The sequence below is a fragment of the Cydia amplana genome, chromosome 25 (assembly GCF_948474715.1).
Source record: "Cydia amplana chromosome 25, ilCydAmpl1.1, whole genome shotgun sequence".
Taxonomy (NCBI): domain Eukaryota; kingdom Metazoa; phylum Arthropoda; class Insecta; order Lepidoptera; family Tortricidae; genus Cydia; species Cydia amplana.
In genome coordinates, this window is record NC_086093.1 from 2,316,862 (window position 1) to 2,342,797 (window position 25,936).

The 25,936-nt window shown below is 39.1% G+C and overlaps 1 protein-coding gene across 1 annotated transcript in view; it reads left to right on the top strand.

Moving 5' to 3' along the window:
• The window catches only part of LOC134659546 (1-phosphatidylinositol 4,5-bisphosphate phosphodiesterase epsilon-1-like), a 165,464-nt gene that overhangs the window by 38,058 nt on the left and 101,470 nt on the right, over nucleotides 1-25,936 (top strand). The window contains exons 4-7 of the mRNA XM_063515212.1: nucleotides 3,094-3,236; nucleotides 18,923-19,096; nucleotides 20,580-20,687; nucleotides 21,242-21,368. Coding sequence (XP_063371282.1) covers nucleotides 3,094-3,236; nucleotides 18,923-19,096; nucleotides 20,580-20,687; nucleotides 21,242-21,368 — 552 coding nt within the window. The remainder of the gene's footprint in view (nucleotides 1-3,093; nucleotides 3,237-18,922; nucleotides 19,097-20,579; nucleotides 20,688-21,241; nucleotides 21,369-25,936) is intronic.

Here is a 25,936-nt window from a genome sequence, read left to right on the forward strand (position 1 = left end):
AAAAAGTACCACTGTCGCTTACCATAAGGACGAAATTTAAGTAAGCAAATATTCTTTATTGTGCACCCTACAGTTAACAATACACAGAAAATGAAAAACAGTTAAAAGCTAGGTAACAACAGGCGGTCTTATCGCTAAGAGGGTTCTTAGCATAGAGAAATATAGTAAGACAAGAGTGCTCACTCCACACATCAGTTTTGATCATCTATTGTCAAGTAGCAGTACTGATAGTTCCGCTACTCGATGCTGGATGTAGACACTGAAATTATTTGTTTTTTTGGTACTAAAACGGATATATGGAGTGAGCAATCTATGTATTTTTTTCTCTATGGTTCTTAGACTTAGTATCGAAACTTGCTTGTATTTTACGAATAACCTGCCAGAGGGTTCTTATAGTAAGCGACAATGTGGTACTTTTTGCTTGAGAACGACACACATTTCATATTTCCTATAATTTTCCGTTGCCACCCGTGTGTCAACCAAACAGCCGCCCACGCCGGTCTGGAGGGCGAAATGTCGAGTGTTACGAATCGTTCAAAAATACACTAATTTTTTATCCTATCGCCCAAAGAGAATATAACCACTACGTTTTACTGTCGCCTGCCGCCACTGCATCTGTCAATTTTCTATGAGACATGAATAGGGAATATTACGAGAAACTCTGCCTAGGGGCGCCACTTCCACAATCCTTGCACCTCCCAGGCAGGGATCTGAACCGGTTTTTTGCAAAAACTTCTAAATGACCATTATTTTTCCAATTGTTTTTTAGCTATGGATCGCAGCATACTAGGAGTAAAACGGATTGACCGAATCCGTAACTCTACGCTGCGCTCAAAACGCGCATTACTGATGTTGGGGCTAAGACTAGAAGAATAGAAAAGTCATATCGATAACCGATAATTAACTACAGCTTAAATGTCTCGTTTAACTGGCCCTATAAACAAGTCTGGCCGTCATGAGTCGAACAAAAAAGATACCCTCGCATGTTCCTATTACTAACCAACTAAATCTAAACCTTATGTTAAGACCATTAGGGTCGATTTTTAGTCTTATTCTTGTGTTTTAATTATTAGTTTAAATCTAAATGCAACTGTTTATTGTTAAACACTGTCATTAAGTGCTTGCTTATTGCGTAACTTGTAAATATTGTAAGTTATCTATTTATAAGTTGTCTTATAAGTGAAATTTCTGTAATTTCTTAGACAATAAATTTCTTCTTTAAACCGAAGACCGCCAAGCTGAGGTGGGACTGGGCAGGCCATGTCTGCCGTATGCACCCACAGAGGTGGGCCAAAATAGCCACAGTATGGGTGCCGCAAGACGGGCGAGGATCTGGTAGGCCCAGACGGAGATGGCGGGACGACCTGGACGCATATCTCAACGATTGGCCGGAGATTGCTCAAGACCGAGACGAGTGGAGATCGAGGGGGAGGCCTTTGCCCAGCAGTGGGACACTATAGACTTATAATAATAATAATTTTATACTCAAAATGTAGGACTCAGTTGTGTGTTTAGGTCACATAGGCTAGATTGCCCAATTAGAAATGAAAGAATTAGCAAAGAACGAAAAAATACCGGTATCCGATCCCTGGTACGGGTACAGGCCGCACATTGTTACCCACACTTTCCATACTTCCAATATGAATTCCATTATTTTATCAATCACTCTGTCCTGACTTTTCCTCGCCACTGCATACTCACCCTAACCCTATCAGAAATGTCCTAGCGTGTAATCCGAAAATGGTCATAATAAAATGCAAATTATATAAATTTGCCTAAAATGAAAACGTCTTTCGTAGCAAAATCGTATTAAAAGATTTCGAACCTTATATTCTTAAGTTTAAGGTTGAATACTCGTTGGCAACGCTGGTGTGTCTTAGGATGTTTTTGTTTTCGGTTGAAATAGGGGTTCTGTCATTTTGATAAGCCGCTTTATATGAGACCTTACGGATAGTTTCATGAATTTATGCTCAATATTGATATTGGACGGAATTGGAAGCCATTCTTTACTTATACACGGCCGAATTTCACCTTCGCATACAAAAGGAGTTTTGTTCTCATCATCTTCCTCGCGCTGTCTCGGCATTTTGCCACGGCTCATGGGAGCCTGGGGTCCGCTTGGCAACTAATCCCAGTAATTGGCGTGGGCACTAGTTTTTACGAAAGCGACTGCCATCTGACCTTCCAACCCAGAGGGTAAACTAGGCCCGTATTGGGATTAGTCCGGTTTCCTCACGATGTTTTCAAAAGGAGTTTTGTTCTCATTTTGAAACTATTACGTGTTGGATGGCCTACCAACAAGCACTATATTATTTATTAAAACCATAAACATAATTAATAAACTAAACTTACAATAAAAAGTAACCTAAAACTAAAACAACCTACAAAACTAAAACTAATACCTAAAAAATAAATAAAAATAACGTGGGTGACCGTGTTGGATTGTAAATAAACTTTGTACACATGACTTAAGGTATATCTAGTCCTATAATTAGTTTATATAACTCCAGCTTATAAAACAAACGAAATAGAGCAAAAACAAGTTTTGTATGAACTTAAATTTGCTATATTTTTTAACTATGGTATCTGAAGCTAAATAAACTAATTACAGGACTAGATATAACTTATTTAAGTTACAGAGGAATCTAGCTAGTCGTTTTAAATTGAGAGACGTTTGTATGGAGAACCGAGCTTGCTGCGCACTCTTAATAACTTAAATTTACTTAGTGACATTGAAATATGAATATAAATGAAACTTGGGTAACGAATTCTCTGAAATTACTTTTCCTTAGAACTGTCACTCATCATCATCATTTTATTTAAATTCTAGAATGACATGGAATTACGTGTCCAGCTTATGCTAGTCCTAATAACCAGAGGTATACAGGGTGACTTGAAATAACGTCATATACTTTACTTTAGAGAAGAATCACTTTCGTACAATTGGGTCCTTATCAAGGTAGGGGGAGTGGTTATTTCTACTGTTATATTATATTATATTGTTATATATTCACCTAAAATTCCCAAATCTGAGAAAAGGCTCAGCTCCCCTACCCTATTGGTTGTAAAACTAAATTGCTGTCTTGTCTGCAGGTGTCAGCGTGGGTGACAGAGCTGGTGCTGTCCCAAGCAGCTGAGGATCGGAAGGCGGCGCTGGCGTGCGTTTTACGAGTCGCTCTTACGTGTTGGAACATTGGCAACTTCAACGGCGCCATGGAAATCGTTGCTGGGCTCAAGTGAGTCTTATCTTATCTTACGTTTTTGATCTTAATTCGTAAATTTAATTGCGAAGATTATACTAAGGATTCACACTTCACAGTGTTATTAGGTAATTAGACATCGGCATAAATGGGCGAAGTTTGCACGGTTATTAGGTATATGTATATAAGAATAAGAATAAATTATTTATAATAACTAAGAAACACAGTACATAGCATGCACAAAAGGTCCGGTAGGCCCCAAACTAGGCTGAGCCTGTATCTTGGGACCATAGAGAAAAAAATACATAGAGTGCTCACTCCATACATCAGTTTTAGTACCAAAAAGACTATTAGCATCTAGCATCGAGTAGCGGAACTATCAGTACCGCTACTTGACAATAGATGTAGCACCGACCGGAAAGTCTTATGCTGTTGAGATAAGATTTTCCGGTCGGTGCTACATCTATTGTCAAGTAGCAGTACTGATAGTTCCGCTACTCGATGCTAGATGTAGACACTGAAATTAATAGTCTGAACTGATGTATGGAGTGAGCACTCTTGTCTTACTATATTTCTCTATGCTTGGGACCCACAAAAAAGAGTAAGTAACAGATGGGACAAACTAAACCTAACCACAGAAAAATATAGTAAGACAAGAGTGCTCACTCCATACCTACATCAGTTCAGACTATTAATTTCAAAGGTGTAGGAGAGCGAGTGAGTCAGGACTAGATTAATTAAAATATGACATTGCTGCCTGACCCTGTGGCTCGCCCGCTGTATAGGTATAGTTACCATATATATGTACTGGGAACGCGACTGACCAAGTGAGTATCCTACAGCGCCTACAGTTTCCAAACCTGGGTACACAATATTTTTCACAATTTTATGCGTCTTCGTGTCCATTTGTCTTTGTTTTAATTAAGAAGAGAAGAGAAGAAGACCGTCATAAAATAGTAAAGAAGACGAGAAGAAAAGACAACCGTCATCAAACAGGTACGGTCGGCAGGGGTTTCTTTCGGCCTTCAGCTGTTTCTTTAGTCTGTAGGCCGGCGGAAACTACTTGCTGACTCTACCCACAACTGCAGAAGAAGAAGATGTCTTTGACGAGAAGATAGCAGCAAAGAAACAATGGAAAAAAACCTGACAACCACACGAAAGGGTACCTTAACATTATGCAAAAAACGGCAAAATGCATTACGTTTGTTGTATGGGAGCCCCAATTAACTATGTATTCTATTGTTTTTAGTATTTGTTGTTATAGCGGCAACAGAAATACATCATCTGTGAAAATTTCAACTGTCTAGCTATCACGGTTCATGAGATAGTAATAGGGTCCCGTTTTACCCTTTGTGTACGGAAGCCTAAAAATTAATTATTTATTTACTACCAATTTGCAATAAAATCAAAGCATTTTATCATAGCCCTCTTTAATTATACCTCCCGACCTCAAGTTCGTAATAATTCAATATTTAATAATTAGTAACACAAGCGTGGAGGGAAATCTTCCTTCGCCCGACCTTTTCGAGATACCGATAATATATGCATCAACTGAACAAACAGCGGGCACGGAAGTGTTACAAGCCAAGTCAATGCCTAAGTTTGATTAAGGCCGTGGTGTGGCTCACTCCGCGATTTCGTCGCGTCGCTGCAAGTACGTACCTACAAGTACATGCGGCCCACACCAATTCTGGTGTCTAGCCATAGTAATTGCCGCGCACCGCTACGGAGCGGACGCCTGCTCGTGCTTGCGCCACCTAGCGGTCACATCTGTCGTAATTGACGCGTTTTGTTAGAGAGTGAATCTTCTGTACCTAGGACTACCGTAGAGTTTCGTATCTTTGCCTGGGCTCCCTATTTTCGCCTACTTTGACAAAAGTTGCCATTAACAAAATGTCTCTAATGTAAGCCTTACATAAAACTACTAAATACAAAGTATTTTTTACGGGTATCAACATTCTTCGAACAATCTGCGGCTAACTTCACACAGTTTACGTTCAGTGAGGTTTTTTCGCGACGCCGACCACACGTTTTTTTAAGCCAGTGTTTGAACTTCGGTTTTTAACAGTGATACAGACCAGGTAATGTTAAACTTTTTACATGATTATATACTATAACTATTTCTTTTTCATATGAAACTATTATTTAATGGCTAGCTTACGTTTAGAAGTCACAATTGGATAAAACATTGGTGAAGGTACTTTGCGTCCATCTTGTTGCCAAATTTCGCCTACCCCTAGGGTTGTCAAATTTGTTTTACCACATTAATAGGGTATTTGACTGTAAGTATTTCAAATAAATTATTTTACACCATGCATGAAATAAAGCATCATAAGGTTAATAGAGAAACGTAGACAGCAGTTATTTTTTAGACACAATTTATATTTTAAAACCGGTATAAAACTATAAACAATAGGTAACTTGATTGTGACGTCACATGCTAATGTTACATAATAAACCCCATAGTAGCAAAATCGTTTTGACAGTTCGAAAAAATAAACTGATTTGACTAGTAGTCAAATACCCTATTGGTGGTGGATGGCATTACTTGTTTCCAAATTTAAATATTTTTGTACAGTCAGCAACAGAAGTTGCTCAGCGAGCCAGGTTTAAATATTAAATATTTTTGTTAAAAATTATAATTTTTTTACTTATAAACCATTACTCCCCTTTATTTGGCATGTTGGTTAATTTTTGGCAGCCCTAGCTTCGTTATAGAAAATGTATGAAACCAACTTCAGACTGTTACCAAACTTCGCCTACTACACCGTTTTTTTAAAATATGGCTAGTCTGGTGTAATTAAGGTTCATAGTATAGTAGCACATTCCAAATAGATACGACTTAACATGTGTTAGTCACAGAAAAGTGTATTATTAGCGGTAAAGCATGCCGTAGGCGAAGATTGGGAAAAATACCCAAACATCGCCTATTGCCTTTGAGGCCATTTTTTACCAACTTAACCAATGAAATTCAAAGTTTCAATTGTGAATACTGATAGTTAGGAACACTAAAAAACGTTTTTTCGCCTTAACGGATTAAAATGCTTTCAAATTTGAGATATTTTTTAGGAAAAGTGTCAAAACCCAGGTGAAGATAGGAAACTCTACGGTACTATTTATTCTGTGGCCATACTTGCAATGTGCAAGTTGCTGAATATTCTCAAAGTTTCCGAAGATTTCTGGAAACTTTCATGAGAAAATTCTCACGCAAGTTTCCACTTAGAAAGATTCCATTCAGATTAGGGATTATTCTCTACTTAATGTTCTTTACTGTTGACGACTATGTCTTAGAAATTGATACTAACTGTAAGGTCCAATGTGGCTAATTCCGTCATAGGGGCTATTCCGTCCACGAGCGTATATTTCTTTGATTTTCAATCGCAGGAAAAAAAAAACCATCTGCTTTTGATTACTGAAACTAAAAGCAATCGCTGCATTGTCGATGAAATTATCAATTTTGTTCGTGGACCGAGAAAAATGGTAGCGGACGGAATAGATCATATGACGGAATTAGCCACATTAACAAGGTTTGGTAGCCCGTGATAGCTAAAGAAGCCGGTTCGAATCCGGCCTTCACCACTTGAGGGCTTCGTCACTTTTTCTCTTGTATATGAAATATATTTCAGTTTATAATTTATATTATATAATAGTGTGACTTCTTCGAAAACACAAATTAAAATGTTTGATAAAATAATTTGATTTGTTCCAAAAGTTGTATGAGTTAAGGAACTTTGCTCTGTTTTACGCGCCCGACACCGGGTTTATTATGATGTAAGACTACACACATTGTGCGCTGTATATTGAGCCCGACCCGCGTTAATACTGGCTCTATGTAGAACATGGGATGCGTGGAGCCACTTGTAAACAAAAAACATTTTATTTTTTTATTTAACTAGTATATTTTACTAGGCTATATAAAGCAACCATTAATCTGCGACACAAGACTTAAGTACAGACAAGTTTCAGACGGACAGAAACAATACAATACAATACAAATTCTCTTTATTGCACAACCTCAATAAAACATTTACAGAGACACACACATAATACATGAAGACAGAGGGAACAACAGGCGGCATTATCGCTAAAGAGCGATCTCTTCCAGACAACCTTACAACAATAACACATAACACACATCGACATCACAAACAAACAAATTAATTGCTCTGATAATTAGATTAAGATAATATGTACCTATGTAATACCTAATTACTATTCCTAAGTGCTTGTTGCTAGGCCTACATGAATAAAGTATATTTGAAATTTGAAAATTTGAAATTTTGCTTTGTTTTCACGTGCCCGCCGCCACCGCCAGGTTTATTATGATGTAAGACTATGTACACGTTGTACACTGGATATAGAGCCCGACCCCGAGTTAATACTGGGTCTATGTAGAACATGGGATGCGTGGAGCCGCTTGTGAACAAACAACTTATTTTATTACTACCGATACGACCAAGCCTTCAAGAAAGCGTACTCCCATCTGAAATCCGGCAACGCACTGGCAACCCCTTAACCTGGTAAGATAAAATAAAATAAGAAATTATATTAATTAGCACAAAAAAATTACTTAGGTATTATTAGGTAACTACTTAGTATACAAATTAATATTTAAAGGAACATGAGAATTGCGCTAAAAGGCCTTCACTCAGCTTGATGTCGCGAAGTGAGTCATAGCACGTGCTACAAACTGGTGGTTCATTTATAGAATCTTTCGCTTGCTCACGTTTCAATATTAGCACGAGGGGTTAAACAACACCTACTTGGCCCCCCTTGTAAAATATGCGAAAAGTGGGAAATTCGCAAAAAGTGGCGCTAAATTGAAATATAAATTAAAAGTGTTTTAAATCGACATGAGTTGCGAATTATCTTTTCGCACGTTTTACTCAGTGGCGGCTCATCAAGCATATACATAGGCAAGCCGGGGCTAATTTGGCTTAGGTACATAATTCCTTTACAACTTTGCTCAAATGTCCAAAAACAGGCAAGCCGGTGGGAATCGGATTTTATGGAGGCGCCGCCACTGCGTACATACTTATGGCCTTTTAAATTTTTTACTTAGGCACGTATTGTTAATCTTAATCCCGCCCTAGGGTGGTAAAGTAGCACCATAATGTACTGTAAAATAACTAAAAAAGTTTTTGACCTCCACTCATTCCCTGTCCGCCCAACCTTTCACTCCCAACTCTTTGCCAATCATTCACAATACGTAAACGAATAACTTCCGTCCCTTCGTTTACTGTTTCCTATCGGAGTTTGAGAGAAACTGACCCAATTTTTATGTCAACCCGCTATACAGGATGTCTCATTTAAATCGGTCAGTATGGGAAAGTCTGAAACTATAAGACATACGAAGATCTGTTCTTAGGAACCATGTCATCGATTTTAATAAGAAGAAAAACTGCATTCATACATTTAAAAAAAACCTGTACTTACTCAGCTCGGGAATCGAACCCGGACGTTTTGAAAAATTAACATAAAACTATTTCTATTTAGATATCGATTGTGTAGGTCTTAAGCAGTAAATTTTACTATGAAACATGATGTCTAAAATGAATAAAATGCATTGTTTTCATATACTTTCATTTAGTCATTTATTTTATTTTAGTAAGTGTTCGAAATGACCACTGTCTTTTTATTATTTTGTGTACAGGTTTTTTTAATGTATGAATGCAGTTTTTCTTCTTATTAAAATCGATGACATGGTTCCTAAGAACAGATCTACGTATGTCTTATAGTTTCAGACTTTCCCAAACTGACCGATTTAAATGAGACACCCTGTATACCGGTTCAGTCAGTTCAGTATCAGTTCGGTATCAGTTTTTGAACAAACAAGAGAGCCTTTACCAGTTGGTGTGGTGAAAAATAAATTTATAAACACGATATACAAATTTTCATTCTTAAAATATTTTAGTAATATTGGCACTCTTATTAGAACGAGCTAAGCCACAATCAATACTTAATATTACTTCAGGCTATTAGGAATACTTCGCGAACAGTAACAATTTCCGAATTTCCAACTAAATAATATTATTTTAATGAAACCGGCCAAGTGCAAGTCGTACTCGCGCACGGAGGGTTCCGCACCATCAACAAAAAATAGAGCAAAACAAGCAAAAAAAAACCGGCCAAGTGCGAGTCGGACTCGCGTTCTAAGGGTTCCGTCCATTAAGTCCAACTCCCGCTTGACTGCACATTTGCACGGACCTATGTGCATTTTTTGTCAGACATATCTTAACTAAATATGTTAATTTTATCACAATTATAATAACTCTACTGGCGAAAGTGTTCTCAACATCTTTATTTATATGAATTTAAAAGTGGAAAAATTACTCTCTTGGGTGAGACTTGAACTCACGGCATCTGGAGTTCAAGTGTCACCAAAGACAGTATTTTTTCCAATTTTTAATTTATTCTGAGCATAATAGCATCGGTCGCAGACATTTCTGCTTCTTAAAAAAATAATTAAATTGTATGTGTATATATATCAAGTCCAGAAGTAATTTATTAATGTTATCTACAACCAGAACCCGTACCATGAGTCACTGACAGTGTCAAAACTGACATATACGCTATCCAGAACGTAATTTACTTTCTATAATACATCTCGTTCGCACTAATATGCGAGTACGAGCGAGATGCATAGAAAGTAAATTACGTTCTCGATGGCGTTTATGTCAGTGCCAAACTGATGGTAGCCGTACAGAAGCATAACAACTTATCAGAAATCATCTAAACATACTTAAAAATCCTAAAAGCTGCTTACCGCTCTTACAATGCAGGTACGCCGTGAGACACAAAACATTTTTTTAAGAGGGTTATAAAAGAAAAATGTTTGATAAGTTTAATGTTTGATATATAGTAGGATAACTGGGCTATTCACAGGTTTTTTTTTCTAGAGCAAATCCCCATACTTTTAATTCTGTAGAGGAGTTTCGTAAAAAAAAAAGACACCAAACTTGATATAGTTGCTAGATGTATGCAAATATAAAATTTAGAGTGAGGCGCGCCGGAGGCATTTCCCCCCCCCCCCTCCCCTGCCCACCTGCTCACCTGCCACCACTCGGCAACCGGGCGAAATCAGCTCAGATCACCCCCAGGAACACCTGTTCCAAGCGGTTTGCTTTGTCTCCAAAATGCGAGGTGGTGGACCTAAGATCTCGTGCTATGAGTCACAAACTTGCGTATGTGTACCAATTTTCACCTTAATTGGTCCAGTAGTTTCGTAGAAAACATTTAAAAAAAAACCCGTAGGGATAGGGTCAAAGACTAAGTAATTAAGTTCGACTCACGCTTGACTGCACATTTCTAATAGGTTTTCCTGTCATCTATAGGTAAATAACTATTTTGTTTGTGTAAATTTTTCAAAATTTTAGACCCAGTAGTTTCGGAGATAAGGGGGAGAATGGTAATTTTTTGCCTATTTTCTTGAATAACTGCTAAACTATTTATCCTAAAATAACCGAAAAAAAAATTTGAGTTACTCACAATGAGCTCTTTCATTTGAATTGTAACAAGACATAGTTTGGAAAACTTTATTTTTTAAGTTTCCCATTTACACCCCAAAAGTGGCTCCCATGTTTAAAATTCATTTGTTTGCGTTACATGGCTGTCTTTGAGTCACAAACTTGCATATGTGTACCAATTTGCACCTTAATTGGTCCAGTAGTTTCGGAGAAAACATAAAAAAAACCCGTAGGGGTAGGGTCAAAGACTAAGTAATTAAGTACGACTCACGCTTGACTGCACATTTCTAATAGGTTTTCCTGTCATCTATAGGTAAAGAACTATATTGTATATTTTTTTCAAAATTTTAAACCCAGTAGTTTCGGAGATAAGGGGGGGGGGGAATGGTCATTTTTTGCCTATTTTCTTGAATAACCGCTAAAATATTTATTTTAAAATTATAAAAAAAATACATTTGAGATTCTTGCAATGAGCTCTTTCATTTGATATGTAACACGATATAGTTAGAAAAACATTATTTTTTAATTTTCTCATTTACCCCCCAAAAATGGCCTCCATATTTAAAATTCATTTATTTACGTTACACGTCCATCTTTGGGTCACAAACTTACATATGTGTACCAAATTTCAACTTAATTGGTCCAGTAGTTTTGGAGAAAATAGGCTGTGACAGACGGACGGACGGACAGACAGACAGACAGACAGACGAGTGATCCTATTAGGGTTCCGTTTTTTCCTTTTGAGGTACGGAACCCTAAAAAACGGTCACCCATCCAAGTACTGACCCCGCCCGACGTTGCTTAACTTCGGTCTAAAATCACGTTTGTTGTATGGGAGCCCCACTTAAATATTTATTTTATTCTGTTTTTAGTATTTGTTTTTATAGCGGCAACAGAAATACATCATCTGTGAAAATTTCAACTGTCTAGCTATCACGGTTCGTGAGATACAGAGGACAGCGGAGTCTTAGTACGGAACCCTAACAAAGTTCTTATCCACGATTGGCACACCTACTCGCCAAATGGCCCAAATTTATTCCGTTAGGCAAACTTTTGGCACGCAATTGGGGAAAAAACGGAGCTTTTTTCGCGGTTATAGATCCTAAGGCCCAGCCATACAAGAAATAGTACATTGTGGGTGATTGTGCAACATCCCCCATCACGTAAGTGAGATTTTGTAAACGAGGTCTAGGTAATTATTACGTACGTCGCTGCGTGCTCTCAGTATATTGAACTTTTAAGTAAGTAGGTTATGTTTTTATTTTAGGTCTTATTTTCACGATTTTATGTAAAAAAGCAGTGTTGTGTTTCGAAACGGCCTATCTTCACTCGTCCTTCAATATCAAAATTCCACTGGAAATTATTTTCAGACGCATAATATAATAATTTACTATTGTAAACCCTGGAGCGCCCCAGTTTCATCGTAGTATGGAATTCCTATACTAATTACCATCACACGTGTTAGGTTAACCGTCCACAGGTTAACCGTTTCTGTGCGGATGGCACGACAGGCGTGTCATCATTGTTTTTAACGTGTGCGTATGACACGATAGGCGTGCCATCATATAGGCGTAAGGCACGCCTGTCGTGTTTGAAATAATTGTTCGCCGCCACAGCCAAAAGTTTTCGACGCAACGAATCGGTTAAAAACGATCGTTTCTAAACTCAGTGCGTGAAAGCTTTATAAACGCCGGGCACGGCGCGGCCATTTGTAAGGTACCCAACGCCAAATTTAGGTACGCACAGATTCCAGAAGCGATATTTTCAGCCGATTTTACCCTTACCACGATTTAACAGTCACTCATAGGTACTCTACCGTATAAAATACTTATACTTAACTTATATTGAAATGGAGAGATACAAACTAAAATGGAGTTGGGCGGAACATGTTGCCAGGCAGAGTGATGGCAGGTGGACTAAAATTTTAACAGAATGGTGGCCGTTTTCGGTTGAAAGAAGCGCCTGGCGTCCGTTGGCTCGTTGGGTGGACGACATCCAGATTCCGGGTCACTTCTGGATGAGATTAGCTCAGGACCCGGACAAGTGTCATACTAGAAGAGAGGTCTACGCTCAGCACTGGGCGATAAAGGGTTAATATGATGATGATGTATTGAAATGACTGTAAATATGTTCTCGCTCTCGTTATAAAGAATATAAGCATGTCTCTCTGGGTTGGAAGCTCAGATGGCAGTCGTTTTCCCATCCCACTAGCCATGGCAAAAAGTCGAGCCGGACAACGCGAGTAAGATGATACTACAGCGAGTGCGGTCACAAACTCATGGTAGGGGCACAGATGTCGGCGCGATTTATGTTCCATGGTAACATTGCGTTTACGAAAAGTTTTGCTAACCCATAAAAACAAAACTTCGAAATGCCGAACGCATATATAGATTCGAATCTGTGCGGAAAGATAAGAGTCGTGAAATATATGGGACCCAATACATTCTACGACTCTTCTCTTTCCGCACAGACTTTAGATATACAATTGCTAATTAACACATCCAGTATAGTAGTCGTTATAGTTCGTTAGCATTAGAAAGAACTTGAAAGAAGATAAGCGATTTTGACATGTCTTTTAATTGAAAAACACTTTTTAAAAATCATTAACTATTACTTATGAAAGCAGCGGGCTCAGCACGGTTCCATTTTTATCGACTATCACTATGCCCGTCACTTTCGCACTTGTATACTTGTTAGAACGTGACAGGCATGGTGATAAACTATAAAAATGCGACCGTGCTACTAGGGCAGAAGACTATAAAAGATCGTATTAGATTCATAATTGTTACATATTTACCGTAACTTATTTTTAAAATGTGTTTTTCAATTAAAAGACACATCAAGATTGTTTACCAAATTTCTAATGCTAAAAAAACGAAGTATAGTAACCGACTACGAAGCAGGAAGTCCCAGGTTTAAATCCTGGCGGTCTAGCATAAGTTGCGTTCTCGCGCGCGAGTCCATATCACAGAATAAATAATAGTACTAAGTACAGAAGACTCACTCTCTAACAAAACGCGTCTGTTACGATCAGCACAGATATGGCCGCTAGGTGGCGACAGCGCCACGCGCGGCTTATGGCTTTCCCCAAAATTGGGGCCGGAACGGATGTACTTTTAGCTACCTGTAGCAAAGCGACGAAATCGCGGAGTGAGCCACGCCTGTCCATACTTGATGTCGCGCTTGATGTATGAAGTCGTGCGCGAGAGAGCAACTCATGCTAGACCGTCTGGTAAGGGCATTAGTTGTGTTTTTTTTTTATAAATAAATATTATAGGACAGTATTACACAAATTGACTAAGCCCCACGGTAAGCTCAATAAAGCTTGTGTTGTGGGTACTCAGACAACGATATATATAATCTAATACCTTTAAACGAGCAATTCTTGTTTATTTATATATATATATATATATATTTCGGGGATCTCGGAAACGGCTCTAACGATTTCGATGAAATTTGCTATATGGGGGGTTTTTGGGGGCGAAAAATCGATCTAGCTAGGTCTTATCTCTAGGAAAACGCGCATTTCCGAGTTATTATAATTATTATGTTTTCCGAGCGAAACTCGGTCACCCAGATATTATACACTTAAATACATAGTAAAACAACCATGACTTAGGTACAAATATCTGTGCTCATCACACAAATAAATGCCCTTACTGGGATTCGAACCCAGGACCGCGGCTTCACAGGCAGGGTCACTACCCACTAGGCCAGACCGGTCGTCAAAGTTGTGTTTACTGTCACAGAATTTTCCTGAGTTATGCATGTTGTCTATGTATTTAAGTACTTATATATCTGTAGTATAGTCAGTCTGTCAAGCCGGATATGTCAGTAGCAATGTAAAGCAAACTAAAGTATGGTATCCCTAGGAAACGAACAAAAAGCAGCAATGGACTTCGAACGACGATGAAATGTAAACAAAACAGTTCCACAGATAAGATGTGAATGACACTCGATTTTGGTAGTTTTTCAAACGTAGTGCTTACTAGCGATTTTTCAAATTTGCCGCTTTTTTCTACTGACAAGATTTGCTTGACCAAGTGTAAGTAAAAAATACTTGGAGATTCCTAAGCTAACTATGTTAAAAGCTAAAAAACTGAACTCTAATAAATGCAGACTTATTCAGATATTCACTCGCAATAATACAAATATGAGAAATGCATTGGATATTTCTATAAATGCATAGTTAAGTAACTTCGGAAAAAATACAGCGCGGTACTAAATAGTGGTGAGGGGCTATTTGGGATAAACGGGAAGCGATTTTTATATTGGACATTTTCAGAAACTATTTTGGTTAATGTGCAGTAGGCCTGCAGAGTTTTTGAAAAATCGTAGCGCTTTTGTATATCATACCAAAAGACCGGCCAAGTGCGAGTCGGACTCGCGTTCTAAGGGTTCCGTACATTAAGTCCGACTCACGCTTGGCTGCACATTTCTAATAGGTTTTCCTGACAGCTATAGATACAGAACTAATTTGTGTATTTTTTTCAAAACTTTAGACCTAGTAGTTCGGGAGATAAAAGGGGGGAATGGTCGGACAGACAGACAGACGTACGAGTGATTCTATAAGGATTCCGTTTTTTTTTTTCTTTTGAGGTACGGAACCCTAAAAATATGAATAGTAATCTAGATTACTATTCATATTTTTAGCCTTATTAGGCCTTTTTCTAGTAAATTCATTATTCGAAACCTAATTTCTTTATTCGCTCGACAGAAAAAAAATCACGAACATAGATATAACTATAACTCACCTTAAAAATTGTTTAACATTTTTTGCACAAAACCTAAAAATAAAATTGTAATAACTGAGTGAAACATTAATTAACTAATTAAGTTAAGCTTGTAAAGTTTTATGAATATAGAGACCGTGCGTCGGATCTGCCATCTTGTGACCTAAATCGGGAACTTAAACCACAGCTTAAACTTACCTACTTGACACTTCACATGAAAACAGGTGCTGCCCCCTACAGTTCACGCGCGCTACCTTGCGCGTTGTAGGTTCTGCCATCTTGTGGCGTACTTAAATTTGAAACTTAGGCTTGACATATGCATTTATAATAATAATTATGATGCACGATCGCATGGTCATTATAAGAGATAGCTTTAAGTCATTATAATTAAGTTAGATTTAAGTTATATTGCAGTGCCCTACAGGGTTTCATAGCTGAACCAATAAAATGTACCAACCTGTATAACCTATGAAAGCAATAAACACACTGATTACTGATTACTGATTACTGATTTCTAATAATCAGGGGGCTCTTGTGCTGCCCCCTATACCTATAATAGTTCATGCACCCTCTTTATACGTGTTTGTGTCCAACCGCTTCAGTCTTGCACCAAATATCTATAACAGTTGTAATATTTCTTTTTAGTTTTTATCGTTCCTTTTCAGCTGAGTTCGCGCGCACAATTCCACTATAGGGATGGGAACGTTATCGACTAGTAACTATCGATTTATTGAGTTTAACGCTTAAGAATAGAATAAAAAAAGTTTTTTATTCGTAAACACACAGACAAGAGACATAATTATATAAAAATAACATAATGAAAATAAAGTGTCACGAAATGGCCCCATATCAGCATGTTCCTGGCGACTTCCAGCGCTGATCTTTGGATGAGACCATCAAGTGAGAAATAAAACTAAACTAAAAAATATCCACCATTCAAGCATCAGTGCCAGTTCAGTCTTAAAAATTCTACGTAAGAAAAAAAAACTTTGCAATTAAAATCTTTCTTATACTACAAATACAGGGAAATATCTAACTATGTAAAAAAAATATAATACGGGACCCTCGGTGGCCAAGTCCGACTTGCATTTGTCTTTTAAATATAAGATTGCTCGTTTGCTGACTAGAATAAACGAGCCTCCTGATAGTAAGCGGTCACCGTCATCCATGGTCACAAGAAACATCAAAAGAGCAACTTATGCGTTGTCGAGCCTTGAAAATCTTAAATACTCGCTTCTTGAAGAACCCCAAGCATTTTCCACAGTAATTCAGGTTCATTTTATATTCTGGACAAAATCATTAAGTCGGCTAGCTCCTAAATATTAAATAAAGTAATCAGTAACCACATTTGTAGCTACGCCTTAGTGCTTAAAATAGTTCTAGACTAACGCACACTATAGTCTCCATGGTTTTAATTGTCGTCATCAAACGCTATGTTTTTATGACTCTGCAGGCATTATTTTAAATTGTCATCCATAAAATGTCTCTTTATGGCATGTTCATTTCTACAGCTAAAACGGTTTATGGGGCTATTGTATACTTTATTCATAAGAATGGTTGTAAAACTTTACTTGAAATTGGTAATCACTATTACGACTCATTAAGAATTAGATCTATAGTTTTTTTTATCATTATAATAAAGGTAAGCAATCTTGAAGAGTCTTTTTATATAAAAACACTTAAAAAAATAAGTCAAGGAAAATGTGTAACAATTATGAATCATATACGATTATTTACATTCTTTTGTATAACAGTAATAGTTATATAGTTATACTGATTTTTAAAAAGCGTTTTTCTACTAAAAGACACGTCAAGATCGCGTAGTTTTTTTCTAATGCTAAAAACCGAACTATAAGTGGCTCCACTACGCGTACACATACGCATACGTACTCACAACACTGATTTAAACTTTCACGATTTTTACACGATTATTAAATCGTACAACGGGACTTAATCGCGTATCTAAGTTTTAAGATTTACCTCCGACGTTTCGAGGACGGCGTTGTCCCCGTGGTCCCGGAGAAGACTGGCTTAAGTTGACATCAGCATCTTCTAAACTTAGATACGCGATTAAGTCCCGTTGTACAATTTAATAATGCATACGTACTCATTTGCTAAATTTATGAATTCGTAATCTTTAAAGCAGTTTGCAGTTGAAATTAAATTAATTTAAACAGTTTTATTTTCCAACGCAAAGACATTCCTGAGTAAGTACAGACTTGCAATAAAAACAGTTATTTCACGAAACGATCTACGGGCTTATCCTGTACAATAAAAACTCATAGATTTTCTTCTTATAGATTTTATTATACGGTACGAATTGAGGACAATTTTTCTAGCCCTTTTGTTAAAAAAACTTACTTATAGACTACAAAATGCGCTTGTATCCAGTCCATGTAAGGTGGCTAACCGAACAGACTTGCTAACGACAAAGTTTAACAGCGCCACAACATCAGATTATAATAGGAATTTCAAGTTCATGGTCGCGGTACCACACTCGCCAGTCAAGTCGATAAAGTCAGATTAGACGGACGGTTATTTCAACTTTTATCGATACCGATATGTCGATAGCGTAACATCACTAGTGTACATATTGCATCGCCGCAGTCGCGACCAAAATTGCTTCGTAAACCGATTTCGACCGATCCGGACCGGTTTTTTAATTCAGCCCGATGGTTGTTGTAAGAGGTTATTTTTTATTTTTGTTATGTTTCATCAATACGTTGAAAAAATAAAATATTTTTTGATAAAAAGCATTTTTGATATTTAACAAGTGTATTTTTGAAACAATAAAGTAGGTACATCATATTCCTCGTGTTGTCCCGGCATTTTTCCACGACTCATGGGAGCCTGGGGTCCGCTTGGCAACTAATCCCAGGAATTGGCGTGGGCACTAGTTTTTACGAAAGCGACTGCCATCTGACCTTCCAACTCGGAGGGTAAACTACTTAGTACTTAGGCCCTTATTGGGATTAAGTAGTCCGGTTTCCTCACGATCGCCAATTCCTTCACCGAAAAGCGACTCAATTTTTAAATGAGAATTGTAACAAAATATTTTTTTTTTAAGATATAGGCGGCAAACGAGAAGACGATTAGTACGATTACCATCGCCCATACATAGATCTTACTTAACCGAACGTGTCAACTCATACAAAAAAAATCCCGCCTCGGCCACCGGTGGATTTGGTCACATTTTCTTAAGTGTATGATATCTATTTCAGTTCATAATTTAAATAACGGTCTAAAAAAAAACAATCAACAATTTTTCATAAAAATAATCTACTTGCTTATACTTGAAGTCGCGCTCGATGTATGGACTCGCGCGCGAGAACGCAACTCATGCTAGCAGGTCAGCTGTGATAGGACCTTAAACATTTTTACATGAAACTAGGGAACATATCAAATTATTTTTATGAAAAATTGTAGATTTGTTTTTTTTTCTAGACCGCTCATGCTAGACCACCTGATTTCATGAAAATGACTCAACAGAGTAGTACTTTAACAAAAATTTTCCTTGTTCCAGATCAACAAAGCTAAAGGCCTTCTGGACGTCTGTGTCAGACGAGCCGCTGCCAGCCCTGGATTTCCTGTCAGCCGCCCTTCTATCAGCCGAGTACGAGCGAGCGCTGGGGCGAGCGCTCGCCATGCCGGAGTGCCGACTGGTGCCTTTTTTTGGAGCTTTTCTGAGGGAGCTAAGGTCAGTTACTTAAGATTAATTGCTATAGATATACCATCTATCTCAGCTGCTCTGGGACACCCTGTACTCGTGCCTACGTCTTAGTTCCTATGATGTCCAGAAGGACTAGCTTTGTTGATCTACAACAAAGCTAGTCCTTCTGGACATCTGTGTGTGCCAGCCCTAGATTTCCTGTCAGCCGCCCTTCCGTCAGGTGAGTACGAGCGAGCGCTCGCCATGCCGGACTGCGGGAGTGCCGACTGGTGCCTTTTTTCGGGGCCTTTCTGAGGGAGCTAAGGTTTGTTTTAGGGTTTGAAAACCGCTTAACCGACGTTTGCCCGCGACTTCGTAATTCGGGTACCTTATTTTGTATCCAATCTGCTTTTTATCGATTCCCCATACAAACTTCAAGAGGAAGGTTTATGTATAATTTGTTAACCCGTGCGAAGCCGGGGCGGGTCGCTAGTATATAATGAGTCTGCTATCGTTCTGGCGTCAATATTTGTTTAATTTAGCAACATAATGGAAACCAAACATCGCGTATTTTAGGGTTTAACGGTTATCTTCATTACTTTCGAGGGTCATTGACATGATGATTCAAGCTGGATTACATGTACCTATTTTGAGGCTGGAAATCATTATTTACTTAGATAGGTATGTCTTATAGCTAGCACTGGTGGCCTAGCGGTAAGAGCGACTTGCAATCCGAAGGTCGCGGGTTCGAACCCCGGCTCGGGCTCGTACAAATGAGGTTTTCGGAACGTTTTTATGTACGAAATATCATTTGATATTTTACCAGTCGCTTTTCGGTGAAGGAAATCATCGTGAGGAAACCGGACTAATCCCAATACGGGCCTAGTTTACCCTAGGTTGGAAGGTCAGATGGCAGTCGCTTTCGTAAAAACTAGTGCCCACGCCAATTACTGGGATTAGTTGCCAAGCGGACCCCAGGCTCCCATGAGCCGTGGCAAAATGCCGGACAACGCGAGGAAGATGATAGATATGTGTTATATATAGATGGGTTTCCCATGTAAGTCAAAATGAGTAAAGGAACGTGATGTTCCGAATCCGAAGTTAAATCAATAACAAAGGAAGAATAGTTATTTGTTTTACAAGGGGGCAAAGTTGTTATTTAACAGCTCGTGCTAATATTGATACCCGAGCAAGCGAAAGATTCCAAAATTGAAAGATTCGAAAAATGGAATCTTGAGCGTTGCGAGGGTTAAACAAAGCTTGCCCCCGGGTGAAACACAAAACCCGAGTGTAACTTCAAACTCGGGTAAATCCATTCGACCATCTCAGCAAATATCCACCTACCCCTATTACCTTTTCTAAATACCAAAATCGCATAATCTGACAGATGGATTTAGGTACCCGAGTTTGAAGTTAAGCGACTCAAATGTGAAATGACCAACTGTATAGAGCGAGCAGTATGTACTCGTACTAAGATGCTTGCATACCCCCGGATCCTGTACGTGTACTTAAATAATAAGTTTTGTTACAGAGAGATCCTGGCAGCGAGTCCGTCTCTCACCGGGACCCATTCCGTGGCGCAGACCCCTACGCATCATCGGAGGGAGTTTAAGAGAGAGTCTACTAAAGAGTCTGAGAGGTAATTCAATGTTTACATACCTATGTTGAACAAATAAATCTTTTGAAATCTTTTGAAATATTTTGAAATCTTTTGACATCTTTTGAAGTCTTAGCTTTCACCCGCGAATTGGTTCGTGTCACCGTCATGATCATCGTTATCATCCCAAACTTTTTCATAGACTTTTCGTCGGGTAGTTCGGTTTACAAACCGGATAAGTACATTTGCACAGAATAAATAATAGTACTAGGCGCAGAAGATTCACTCTCTAACAAAACGCGTCTATTACGATAGATATGACCGCTAGGCGCGCAAGCGCCTCGTTTCTTAAAAGCTTGTAACTTGTAATACAAATGGAAGTCCCTTTCTAACAAAAGCTGTCAAAAAGTGACATTCGCTTGTATTACAAGTTACACGCTTTTGTGAAACGGGCCCCAGGCCTCCGTTCCGCAGCGGTGCGCGGCAACTACTATGGCTAGACACCAAAATTGGTGTGGGCCACATGTACTTATGTACTTGTAGCGACGCGACGAAATCGCGGAATTACCACTTTTCAAAAGCGTTTTTTCTTGCAGGGGGTCCTTAAAAAGGGACCCGACGAGACGAGAAAGTGGCAAGCGGATAGACCAAGGGACCACGACCAGTCCCTTAAGGGACAATGCCAAAAGGGACCCACGGGCGAGCGAAGCCAGTAGACAAGTGGTACGTATTATGAAGTTTAAGATTTAAGGATGACTCACGTTAGAACGGTAGCCGCGGGCCGCGTACTGTGAAGGGACACGACCTAGCAGGGAGGAGATCTTCTTTATATTCTTTTAATAAGTTTTAGCTAATTTACATTAATAATATTTGACTAGTCTGGATGGCTGCCTCTAGGAATGCCCATCAGCACACCGTTCCATCTGACAGCGAGATCACCTCCGTAGACAACATGCCAATCGCTAACGCTCCGTAGCGAACGATACGCAAATGTCACTGTCACACTAATATGGAAGAGTGATAGAGATACAAAGCGATTCGACGGCGAAGCGATAGCGATTGTCACCTTGGCTAGGCCGCCAGATTCTAAATTTGAAAGTGGCTTAGCTGCCAGTGCCAGCCACTGACCAAAAAGCTGTAAAGGCTACCCTAACTACAAATTGGACGGACCTACCTAGGTCTTGACTAGGTCAACCTCTACAAATTTTCCTAATACCCTTGCGCTAGAGTCAGCCTTATACAAGGTAGCCAACATCTACAACCATTTACAGTACCGTAAACGGCTACTCATACACTGCTAGTGTTGGCGCAGGTTCTTGAGAAATGATGTAGTCGACACGATGTGGATTTTTACAACGTTTAATTATACTGAGCGATTAAATTACATGATTTTGAAAATCAAATATATATGGACGCGCGACCGAGCTATGCGTGGTGTCGGCGTCGTAGCGGATCGGAGAATGGCGGCCTGTCGCCGGCCGCGGCACCGTGTAGATGGAGCGTGTATGTGTGCGCGCACGCACACATGGATGGAGCGTTAACAGGCTGCCCCCCTTGGGTCAGGAGCTGCCTGATCCAATGTTGATGGAAGTGGGCAGAGCCGATTGTATGCTCTGCGTAGGGTCCCCGTAGTGGTGAGGACGTCGGCGACGCGGTTGACGCCGTCGCTGCCCGGGTGGACGGCTGTGACTCGTCCGAGCAGCCATCGGTATGGTGGTAGGCGGTCATCCTTGATGACGACCATCTCGCCCAGCTGTGGATGCGCACCCTGAGTGCGCCACTTGCTGCGGGACTGGAGCTCTGAAATGTATTCTTTTGAGTATCTTTTCCAAAAATGAGCCTTGAGCTGTTGCACCCTCATGTATTTGGAGAGCGTCGTAAGTGGTCGAGTTTCTTCCACCTGGGGTGCAGGTGGCAATGTGATCGTTCGCCCAATTAGAAAATGTGCTGGACATAAAGGAACTAGATCTGAAGGATCAGAAGAAAGAGGAGTGAGAGGTCTAGAATTAAGTATCCCCTCTATATGAACCAAAACCGAATTCATGTGTTCGTAGTCTAAATTTGTCATAGATAGAACGCGTTTCAAGTGATATTTTACAGACTTGACCGATCCCTCTGCCAAACCGTTAAAATTTGGACTGTAGGCTGGGGCGAATTTGAATTTTATTTCGTTTTCTGCAGAGTAAGCCGTTATGTCATTACTGGTTTCCTTTAAAAATTTAGCTAGTTCATTACATGATCCTACGTACTGAGTACCGTTATCTGAAAATAAAATTGCCGGCTTACCTCTGCGGGCAATAAATCGATTTAAAGCGGCAATGAAACCTTGAGACGTCAGATCGGTGACGAGCTCGAGGTGTACTGCTCTCACTGCCAGACAGACAAACACAACTATGTATGCCTTCATTAGTTGAGCGCCGCGACCTTTTCTGTTCAATATCAGGATAGGACCAGCATAATCTGTGGCAGTGTGTGTGAAAGGGTGATCTGCGTGCAACCTCTGTGCAGGAAGTGAACTCATGATAGGCTGGTAAGTACGACCTGAGAAACGAAGACAAGTTAAACAGTCATGTGTTATCTTTCGACAAAGGTTGCGACCGCTTATTATCCAGAACTTATGGCGTAACATGGATAATAGCAATTGGGGTCCTGCATGTAAAAGTATTTTATGGTAATGTTGTACCAATGTTTTTGTTATGTGGTGAGATGCATGTAGCAAGATAGGATGTTTAGTATCGTAATCGTAGTTTGAGTTGGATAAACGACCTCCAACTCTGATAAGGTTGTCCTGGTCAATAAATGGATTTAATTTTATTATTTTATCCTTTGTTGTCAGTGTGCCCTTAATGAGGAATGAAAGTTGTTTGTTGAATGTTTCTGATTGTACCTTTTTACATAAATAAATCAATGCTAATTTTAATTCTGAAATGCGTAATGGACCTACTCGTTTGTTTTTATTTTGACAATTGTGTTTAAATCTGTACATGTAAGCTACAACGCGCTGCATTTTGCTAAAGTTTGAGAACCGTTCAGTGAAATCATTTTCCTGTATATCTGCAGCTGCTGAAAAATGACAACGAGTTTTAATTTCAGGCAAGTCAGAAACATCCACACTTTGAGGCTGCAAAGGCCATTGAATGTCTTTTTGGTGTAAAAAATGTGGGCCTTGGAACCACAAAGTTGAATTTTTGAGCTGTAAAGCATTTTGACCTCTAGACCCTATGTCAGCAGGGTTCATATCTGTGGGGACATAGTGCCATGCTGATGGGTCAAAGGAGTTAGTTATTTCGGTGACTCTGTTATGGACAAATTGTTTAAGCTGTTTTTTACAAGTTTTTAGCCAGCCGAGCACAATGGTTGAGTCACAGTGGAAATATATCGAGTCAATTTTTAGGCGTAATGAGTTTACCACCTTTTTCGTTAGCTGTGTAGCTAGGAGACTACCGCATAATTCTAATTTTGGAATAGTTAGTCGTTGCCTTAGTGGGGCCAGTTTGCTTTTTGCAACGAGCAAATGTACATGTACGTTACCGTTTTTAGACACTGTGCGTAAGTATACGCAGGCAGCGTAAGCTTTCATCGATGCATCACTAAATGCATGTAATTGAACAGTTATGAAATCGTCGCATAATGCTCTGCGAGGAATTTCTATTTTAGAAATATCTGGCAAGTATTTGACAAACTGGTCCCATTGTGACTCAACCTCGGCCGGTAGCTGAGAGTCCCATGGAATGTTTTGAGACCAAAGAGCCTGGAGTATGAGTTTTGCCTGTAACATGCAAGGGTTTATTAAGCCCAGTGGGTCAAACACTTGTGCTATTGTGGACAAAATAGTGCGTTTTGTTTTAGGTTTTTGCATTGTATGTGGCAATGAAAACAATAATGTGTCTCGTTTACAAGCCCAAAGTAGGCCTAGAGTTTTGGCATATTCATCATTGTTAAGATTTAATAAATCATCATCATCATTGTTTTCATTTATGATTTGAGTTAGAATGGACGGTTTGTTAGACCGCCATTTTCGTAAATGGAAATGAGCGGGTTCTAGCTCGCTAATGACATTTTGACATGTATATATGAGTGTTTGTTCATCATCATGACCAGTGATGTAATCATCAACGTAAAAGTCATGCAAAATCGTTTCGCGTGCAAGTTCGTCCTTGCAATCGATACCTAATTGTTTTAGTGTTCTTGTCGCTAACCAGGGAGCTGAGGCCGTGCCGTATGTAACCGTGTTTAGTTTGTACTGTTTAATTGGTTGTGTGGGATCAGACCGCCATAGGATTTGCTGCAAACTTCGTTGATCATCTCTTACATAAATCTGTCTATACATTTTAGCTACATCGGAAGTTGCAACAAATCTATGTTGTCTGAATCGAATGAGAATGCTCAATAAATCGTCTTGTACAACCGGGCCTATGTGTTGAATGTCATTGTATGACTTTCCTGAGCTTGTGACGGCTGATCCATCAAAGACAGATCTTAATTTTGTTGTGAGGCTCCCCTCGCGCAAAATTCCATGATGTGGAAGAAAATAAGAGAATGTATCGTTTTGAGAGTCTATATTTTCTGACATATGACCTAACTGTAAATATTCGTTCATAAATTTAGTATATTGCTCATTGAATTCCGGTTCCCGTTTAAATTTGCGCTCTAATGAATGAAATCTTGTTAAAGCTTGTTCTTTAGAGTTACCTAACACCTCGGGGGACTCTTTAAGTGGTACAGTTACAATGAATTTCCCATCCGAGTGACGCGTGGTAGTACTTGTAAAGATTCGTTCACACTCGCTATCAGCTTTAGATTTGTTATAAACCTTTTCAATGTTAGAGAAACCGTCATTATCAAAAAAATTGTTTAGTTTGTGATCTAGCTCTGTGTTAGAGAAATGGCAGTGGACTGTATTTTGTTTAGTTTTGTTTGAGTTTGGTAATTTGACTACTAGCCACCCTAGCTTTGATTCAACTAGTAATGGTAGATTCTTGCCTAGGGATATCTTATTTAGGCAAAGTACATCCCAAAATATTTCAGCGCTCAGCAGCATCTGCACCTCTGACGGTTCCGAGAATGATGGGTCCGCGAGGTGGATGTGAGAGGGAATTTCGAAAGCATTGCAATTAATTGGATTAGTAGGTATGACATCGGTGATCCGAGACAAAACATGGCAATCAACATCGGTTGTATAATTGCGATCATAGAGTGACGATATAGTGACGTCACATTTTTTAGTGGCTTTTGTAGATTTGTTCTCCAGTAGGTTAACTGAGGTAAATGCGGGATAACTGGGTATCCCT